The 9,874-nt window shown below is 27.3% G+C and overlaps 1 protein-coding gene across 2 annotated transcripts; it reads right to left on the bottom strand.

Moving 5' to 3' along the window:
- Positions 1-1,073: 1,073 nt before the first annotated feature.
- LOC129959003 (centromere protein V-like) lies at positions 1,074-8,920 on the bottom strand. Of its 2 annotated transcripts, none has more exons than XM_056071768.1 (4): positions 8,667-8,920; positions 7,856-7,972; positions 4,983-5,167; positions 1,074-1,306 (listed from the first exon to the last, which is right to left on the bottom strand). In XM_056071768.1, the coding sequence occupies exons 2-4, from the start codon at positions 7,954-7,956 to the stop codon at positions 1,200-1,202; spliced, it is 393 nt and encodes a 130-aa protein (XP_055927743.1). In that variant the 5' UTR covers positions 7,957-7,972; positions 8,667-8,920; the 3' UTR covers positions 1,074-1,199. The 2 variants fall into 2 exon arrangements, with proteins under 2 accessions (XP_055927743.1, XP_055927742.1); XM_056071767.1 differs by having other exon boundaries at positions 8,699-8,916.
- Positions 8,921-9,874: the final 954 nt, after the last annotated feature.

Here is a 9,874-nt window from a genome sequence, read left to right as displayed (position 1 = left end):
TTTTAAAGGGCATTTGACATGTGTTCTTGTAACCAAAATTGCAGATCTGTATCAAATTTTGGTTTCAATCAAATGAAAAGAAAGTGTTCATAATACATATTCGGTTTTCCTTCATAATATCATGAAAGGTGCCATTTTGTGCCACTAGGGGTGATAGTCGGAAGGGGAAGGACAATCCTGGTTAAGTTTTCATCCATCCGTTTTAAATTAGTTTTCAGATTACGAGGGTAATAAAAATCTCATGCCGATGCCCAATCTTCGTAATTTTCATACGGGAGGAGACATCTTTATAAAGGGAATACAAGAAAGTCATGGGCAGATCATTCCCTTTTGATTCCACAGGGCACTTAAGCTACTAAACAGCATGAGCTTCTTTTGAAACACTGAAAGAAAATCGCACAGATAAATTTGTTTTATCTGTTATCCAAGATCATTTCAGTTAATTTTGTTAGTACGTTTAATAAAAATAAAGCGGAAATAAATAAATATAATAAAAATTATTGGAAATGAGCATATTTTATGCCTTTCTAAATTTCTGTTTTGAAGAACGTATAATAAAGCAGTAGGACAATGAAGTTTCACATTAATTTTAAGCTACTGTACTTTTGTTAAATTTGAAACTTTAGAAAAAATAAAATTTAATCATAAAATGCTTTATTTGCCCATCCAGCGAATTAAATTTTATTTCATTTTGAGAATGAAATAATTTCATTTTTAATAGTAACAATTTAATTTAAAAAAATTAGTGATAAAAGATTTTGTTTCATAACAATGCCTTCTATAGTTTTTCATTAGTTCATTTAATCTGCATTTACTTTATTTTATTATTTTTTAGTACCCTTAAGTGAAGTATAAAAATTCACAGGATTGTTGTCATTGAAATACCTTTTTAAAACTTCAATATGATACTACATTTCAAATGACAGGGAAATTTTTCACACAGAAAGTTAACCTAATAGCAAAGAATCTCTGTTAAAGCACGGTACGTTTTTTTCTTCTTTTTTAACAGGTGTGCAGAACACAAAGAAGTACAAGATAAATTTGAATTTAAAGAAAGCATTCAATAAATAATATGCATATAAATTGTTTTTTTATTTTCTCATATAAATAAAAAATAATTCTTATTAATATAGGGTCCATGAAGTTATATTTTTTATATAAAAATTAGATTAAAAATGTTACATTAATAAATATAGACATTATAAAGCTCCTCGTTTCTTCATTTCTTCTTCCCAGTTTTGACCATCAAAAGTAAATTTTTCAACCTCTTTAACAGTTCCAGGATCAAGGCAATATATCGACACACCTAATTAAATTAAATATGAACATTTTCAACTTATTTTAAGTCAACAAGGTTTATACTCAGCAATGTCACATATTCAATTTGTAAATAATTATTTTTATAGACCAAATAAGATCATTTTTTTAAAAAATAAAATGAAACTGATAGAATGTTCAGAATTTAAGATACATATTATAAATGAAAATAAGTAAATAAATAAAAGGTCCCTTAAATGTATGCATTATTCCTATTTATTGTTAGTCAGGCATTTTCAATAAGTTCAAAACATATTGCATATAGAATTCTTATAAGATTTCATAATAAGAACTAGAAAAATATAGTAAACTAAATTGAATTGAGAAACATTGAAAGAATGAGAAATATATCTTAAAACTCACATTAACAATCACTGATTGTTAATGTGAGGGCAAAAACTACCAAATATATTTTTTCCAAGAAAGGTTCAGTGAAATTTTAAAAACTCAAGCAAGTAATATCTTTAATATTGATGGCTATCATTTCATTTTTTTTTATTAATTTCATAATAGTTTCAAAGAACATAGAAACTTGGAAAATTACATAACAGTGTCATAGAATAAAGCCTAGAAAAATTTCTGATAATGAGATAATTTTCCATTTAATGAAACTATTCATCATAAGGGCTTTGAAACTGACAATTTGAGAATGTTCTTACAGTAGAGCTCAAATTTTTCTAAGTTAGTATATCCCATGCTTCAGCAAATTTTTTTATAATAGAATATTGTCCTGAGCATGGGTGTAGTGGAGGTAGAATACTTCTCTGGCACTGCTAGTTTTTCCTACTTTTTCATATACAAAGGGAAAGTATTGTAATCATTATGATCATGAAAACAACAACAACAACAACATGATATCAAGATTTTGATGCATTTTTCCCAAATTCTCTCTATCACTTTGTGAGTACAAACCAACCACAAAACTGCAATCATGAAATGCATTTTAGGCCTTTTCATCAACTAAGCAAATTTCTAGAAATTTTGGACAAAATTAGTTCAGAAGTCCATTTGGCCATGGCACCATAATAACTCACCAACTCGACCAATCAATTGTATGAAGTTAATATATAGATTTATCATTAGAATTGTAGACCTGAATCAAATCTGAGCTCAATTCTTCATAGGATTGGCCATCAGTCAGTCAGTATATTTGGGAGCATATTGTAATGTCTTGATCCTGACAAATCAAATAAGAGAGAGTAGAGTAACAAACAATTCCTTTATTGTATTTATTGTCTTATATATGTACACAAAAACAACTTGTTTTCATCTAGGTTAATATTATTTAAAAAATTTACACAACAGTTAAAAGTCAATCCTGAAATAGTTCCTCGATCAATTCAGAGAATAAACACACACACAAGCACGCACACACACAAAAACGTTAATAGGCGGTTAGCTCAAACGGCAACTCCAGGGGTAGCTCCAGAAATCTACCGATCTTTATCGGGTGGATCTTAACACAGAAGCTCGAATCACACGACGGAGCTTCTCATAAAATCAGGAACACCTTCCAACACTCACGTCTCTCCGACTCCTCTTTAAAAATGGCTCTCACAGCTCTTCTTTCTTCTCTTCGAAAAATACCGCATTTTATTTCGGCCAATCTCCACCTCTGATTTATCTCATTGGTGAACTTAAGTTCATTATCATCCAATAGCTGCTCAGCAGTGCTTCCTCAATGATCTCCAGTCGATCGTGGGAATCTCTGATAATGAAACTGCGACACTTAATGACAACCGTTGCTGGTGATTCATAATGGGAAATAATTCATAATTCCCATTCATTCCCATTTATAGTATTCATTCTTCCCTTCATTATGGAAAAAAAGTTTAACATCTAGATATTTTGATGCTCTTCTCCCTTGAAAATACGATAGATCTCTTTGAAATGACAAAATGCACATATGTTATCCTTTATCTGGATACAACTAATGACCAGACACAATGACTCCACTTGTGAAAAGGATTCCCCCATCTGGAAGTCCGGAGGCATTTAAAGCCGCGTTCCAACGTCTTGTGGCCTTTACGAATAAGGTCGTAAATCTTCCAATTGACCCATTGTTGAACTAACAACGCCTGTGGACGCGATCCGGAGTTTCCAAGCAAATTGTCGGTAAACTGAAGAGACATCAAAAAACCTCGGAAAACCACTAGTGAGGGTACAGAGGGGAAAATGTGCTCGTGTGCAGACAAGCACAGGTCGGTGGAACGGGGCGTAACAATGTGTGAAGTGACAGGTGATGTTACATCTGGCCGGAATGCCAACTATCAGGTGAGGGAAACGGGGAACGTTACGATACGAACGTGATAATTCTAAATTGCAACAACTTAAATAAATAAAATTCGGTATATGGTTTTACTACCAATTTAGTAGATCTGAATCTAATTTTGGAGTAAATCAGCAGAATGGAAAACATCCAAAATCCATACAGAATTTTTTATAGTTCTAATAACCATAATATGCTCTATTGAGTGAATTAGATTTTAGCTAATTTTTGAAAGAAATAAGCAAGAAAAAATATTGTGAAATATCTCCTTAAAACAGCGCAATCTTCATCTGACTCTTGCCTTTAAAATACAATTGGTATTTTAAATTAATAAAAATAATAACTCACTGATAATCCCCATGATATTTTGTATCATATTTGCTCAAATTAAGATTTTTGATTGAAATTATTTAATATAATTCAAAATTAACATAAATAAAAAAAAAACTAAGATATTTATTTTATTCATGTTTTGAACTACAATACGCATTGTGTTAATGTTTGATTAAAGATAAAATAATAATTGCAAAATATGCAATGTTTGATTGTTAAAATTATTTCATGATTTCAGTCCCAAGATAAAACAATTATATATTTTATTACATACTCTTTTTTTAGATTCCTGCCTGTTCTCACTTTCACCTACTCAGCCTTCATTCCCCCAGAATGTTAGGGAATTATTTAATTTATGGCAACATCACAAGTTATGAATAGAATTCATATCCAAAGATGTAAATTTTTTTTGCAAAAATTTAATAGCAGAATTTTATAAGATTACTTTATTTGAATCATACAAAGAATTCTAATCATTGTGTTACTTCTATTTATAACAATTTTACATGAGAGTTATATTTGAGTTATCATCATTTCTTGCTTGCCTTTTTCAATCATGCCAACCTTCCATTGGAATTTGAAATAAATAAATAAATAATAGAAAATCCACATCTTTCACTATAAAGAACATTGACTGAAAAGATGTGATAAAAGCATTTCATTTTATATGATCTCACTTCAGTGATTAAAAATTTCACCAAAAAGCTCTAAGCGTGAACTCAATAATTGAATCATAGTTCCTAAAACTGTATGCCCCAAACGAAATCCAACAGAAAAGTTTTAGCTCTTTTAAACTTTGGTTATTTGCATATATGTCAAATTCTTCGACAATGGTAAACAACAAAATCAAGAAAAACATTTTCATTTAAAATATAGATAATTTAAATTTAATAATCAAATTTTTATAAAATTTAATGATTTTTTTATCATTTAGTAATGCTTCATTTACATATAATTTTTCAGATAAATGCAAACTTGAGATTAAGGAAAAGATTTAAATGACTTTTAATAAAAAAAATATATATGAATAAATTATAAAAGTTATAAATTGAAAGGAACTTACTAATGCCTTCAGGATTTGATCGAGGTCTGTAAAAACTCTGAACACCACATGTTTTACAAAACCAGTGCTTGGCTATTCCTGTGTTAAAAGTATATTCTGTCAAATTATCTTTCCCTTGTAGTATTTCAAATCTTTCAGCAGGAACCAAAAATCCTTTTATTTGTTTCTTGACACAAACACTGCAACTGATATTTACAACATATATAAGAGATGAAATGATTATGCCTTGGAAAATTTAGATGCAAGATAAGTTGCTATAATATCTGAAAATAAAACACTTAATTTATCTAAATATTAAATAGTATATTTTATGAATATCACTTCAAATGTGATAAAATATGTTATATATGCACTGTTTCAAGAAACTTTTAAAACTCTCTGATTTCAATACCATCTATATATTTAAAATAAATGGCAAAACCAAAAGTTCAATCATTCAGCCCCAACCACTGGGCTCATTTTAATAGTTTTTATTTTATATGAAAGCTCTTAACCTCTAGATATGTCATCAATGGTTGTTTGCTGAGTTCCACCTTCAATTTTTGAAAGAAATTGCAAAAACACTACATCACTGTGTTTCCAATAGGATAAAAACTTGAGAATTCCCCAGCCACAAACATTGTATGAATTCATTAATTTCTATTTCACAGGAAAGTTTGCAACCAAATAAAAATATTATTAATGGTTTGAGAAATATTGCAAAATAAAACTTTGATAGAGCCACTACTTTCAATAAGTTGACTGATTTCATCAATTTATTTCACTACTTTGTAAATATACCAGTCAGAATGCTCTATGTTTATTATATAAGCATAATTTTAAATAATACTTCTTTTATTGTGATGTTAGTTTAATAGCTGATTGATGAAGGTGGTTAGTCGTTATTTTTAAAAATCACATATAAGGAATTTTTTGCATATTTATTAAAGTTAGGCTAATAACAGATAAAATTTCACTGAATTCTCTGAATACCACTGAATTTTCAAAATAAATACATTTAGGTGAAAAAGATGAACTGAAAATATAATGTCAAAAAAATAGATACAATATGATCAAACTTCAATGAACAAGCATGTTAATAATAACTTTAATGGGTAGACCATTTACTACATTTTGACAACCAACCTAACTTTTTTTTGCTTATTAATGAAGAATTTTAATCATAATCTGAAGAATATATATATATATATATATATATATATATATATATATATATATATATATATATATATATATATATATATATATATATATATATATATATATATATATATATGCATTCTTAGTTACAGAATTTCATTAAAATTTTTTTTTTTAACCTTACTCTTTTTTCTCAATATGTATAATATAAAATATATTCAACAAATTTTATGTAAACTAAAAAAATCTTGGCATATGATGAATGCTATATTCTTCTACTTATAAAAACAATGGTGTAGAAAATTCATTTTGTATTAAAATTAAAAAAAGACCTTATTCTGACTTTCTTAAAGTGTGAAAAACAGTAAGAAAGAGATGTAAACCAGTAAATGATTTAATTAAATTACTAAATTTCACAAGCTGCAAATTCAAAAAATTTGTTTAGGTGAAATTCTAGAATCTGCTTTATATAGTATTTTTTATCCTTGTAATGTTTGCATGGTGAGCAATAGTCCTTAAATCTTTATTAAAGTATCTTTCACTCTATACTCTATTTATCTGTGCATAGTTTTTAATGGGAAAACTAATATTTCGTGATTTATAACAAAAAGAAGATTATTAATGAAGAATTTTAATCATAATCTGAAGACTATATATATATATATGCATTCTTAGTTATAGAATTTCATTAAAAAAATTTTTTTTAACCTTACTCTTTTTTCTCAATATGTATAATATAAAATATATTCAACAAATTTTATGTAAACTAAAAAATCTTGGCATATGAAGAATACTATATTCTTCTACTTATAAAAACAATGGTGTAGAAAATTCATTTTGTATTAAAATTAAAAAAAGACCTTATTCTGACTTTCTTAAAGTGTGAAAAACAGTAAGAAAGGGATGTAAACCAGTAAATGATTTAATTAAATTATTAAATTTCACAAGCTGCAAATTCAAAAAATTTGTTTAGGTGGAATTCTAGAATCTGCTTTATATAGTATTTTTTATCCTTGTAATGTTTTCATGGTGAGCGATAGTCCTTAAATCTTTATTAAAGTATCTTTCACTCTATACTCTATTTATCTGTGCATAGTTTTTAATGGGAAAACTAATATTTCATGATTTATAACAAAAAGAAGATTTTACACTACAGAATTAACTTTGATATTTGAGTAAAACTCAAATATTTCTCCAGAAAGTAAAACATCCATAATTACCTAGCATTATTATAACATAGTTTTGCAAAATGAATTCATATCTGATTTAATCTTGAAATACAATCATAATTAATTTTCACTTTATTTTACTTCTTGAAAGTAGTAAAATGACAGTGGGTAGCCACTTTTTAAATTCTTTTTTTGGAGGGGGGTGGAAGGAAGAAATTTTTATACATATAATGAAGATTAAATATATGCCTTTCAACAGAATTCATTTTCTAAATAACTATTTTTTTAAAGGAAAAATCTTGATATAATTTAACTTATATATGTGTGAGCGATTATACCCAGCTTTCACTTACACCATATTACTAAAAACTAATGTTTTATTTAATTCTTTTTGCAAAATATTCCGATGCATCCAAATGATAATAATTAAAACAAAATTAAGAACTAACATACCACACATTTATGCAATCCCTTTTATAATTCAAATGAACAAACACACCAATTATTTTATAATAAAACAGAAAAAAGAATTAAAGAAAAGTAAGTCTGATTTTGAATTCTTACTTGCATTCACAAACTCTAACTTTTGGAGGTGCTAAGGCAGCAAAACGGACAGCACCACAATGACAGCCACCAATATGTCTTATAAGAGAATTATCTTCCATTGTAATATTTTTAAATCTATAAGAAGAAAACAATATTCATTCATTAAAATATTGTCAATAAGAATGATGAATTATTTATGATATTAATGCACCTCTGAGATACAATGTGGACGATTCACAATCTATTCCTATCATTTAAAGTTTTATCAACAAAGTAGGCACTAGTTTAATAATATTTTAATAAAACTTGCTTCAAAAGAATACCTAAATTTAGAGTACTAGACATAATTGGCAGTAATTTTGCAATGAATGCTTGCTATTTAGATAATTTGCTTACAACTGAAAAAAAATCCTCCATATTTAATAAACTAAAATAACTTCCATTATTGAAATACATTTGTAAATTTCATGGCAGTTCTTTAACGAGTAGTATAAGACTTGTAATTTTTTTCTCTTATAGAAAAATTAAAATGAGGATACTTTTGTCAGCGGAAAGTAAAAATAACGAACTGTATTCCCTTTAAATTTAATATAAAGAATATAAAATTATTGATATCCAAATGATTATCAAGTAAATAAGGTGAAAACCATTAAAACAACACAAAATAAAAATATAGAATTAATTATAGAATCACAAAATAAAAATATAGAATTAATTATGTTGGAATGCATTAACATGCAACATTACTCATAAAAATACTTTAAACCAATATTAAATATTAAAAAAAAAGAAAATATTATAATAAAAATTCGCGATTAGTTATGCTTACAGAACAATTAATTATACAGATGAAAAATACACCTTTTCTTGGCGATGTGAAATTATAATTCTGGATAACTGCGATCTTACAATTGAGAATCTGGACAATCTCGAAACTTGTGCATTGCCAAATTTCGAATAATGTGCATTTGTTTATCTTTACAACGTTGCCAGATGTCGGGAAACATAAAAAAAAAATACACCCTCAGCTTCTGATAATAATAGGCCAAACCACACTAATCAGATATCAGATAATTTCAAAACTGTAGATCTAAACTTTTTTTTTAACTTTCTTTCTCCTAATCTAAGAAACGTAAGCATATTTCCTGTGAAATCTGAAAAAGAGTCTGATTGCGTAAAAGAACAAGGATATAAAAAAATAATCGCGTAGGCGAGCTGAAAGAAGTATTTATCAAAAACAATCTGATCGATACTCGATAATAAATTTCGATATGCATAAAAAAAAAAAAACAATTAAAATTCTATCAGTTTGATAGCTTTTGTGGCTATCATAGACTGAATAACGTTTTAAGACAAAGAAGTAGTCTACCAGACAATAGGTTAGAATTACAAATTTAATATCCATTGATTAGCAATAGGAATTTATAATGCAATAATAAATAACTTTGGTCGGAATTCCTGTGAATCTTTATGATGCAATATTAATAGATTTTTCTTCATAGTGATACAATAAAATAGCACAGTTTATTTGAAGTTTTAACATTATGTCAGCTGTCAAGTTGCAAAAAATGTCAGGAAAGTTAAATATAGATGTCCGGCGAACGTTTTTACTAACATTTTTCAAAGAAAAAAATGTAATAATAAGCATTTCTTTATGCCACGATAATGTATAGTGGTAATTCAGTTATAATATGCATACATTTAAACAAAAGTAAAGAGAAGTTGGAAGATAAGTTTAGGAGTCTTTAACTTACATCTTCTATCGCATCATGTTCTATTACTTGCTGAGCTAATTCCAAAAATGAAGGATCGGAAAGATATATTGTCGAGCCTCAAAATATCGAACGTGAAAAAAATTCGTTCTAACCTCCTATAAAAAGAAATCGATTTATAGAAATTTCGATAAATAGAAGTTTCAATTTATTGAATTACGTAGAATTACGTATCGCAAATTTTCATAGTTTTTATTTATTTTTTTTTTTTTTACGGAAAACAATTATACGTTGTTAATTTTTTATGTTAAAAAGATTTAAAAGA

Source organism: Argiope bruennichi, chromosome X1 (assembly GCF_947563725.1).
Source record: "Argiope bruennichi chromosome X1, qqArgBrue1.1, whole genome shotgun sequence".
NCBI lineage: Eukaryota > Metazoa > Arthropoda > Arachnida > Araneae > Araneidae > Argiope > Argiope bruennichi.
This window is presented reverse-complemented; position numbering and strand designations above follow the sequence as displayed.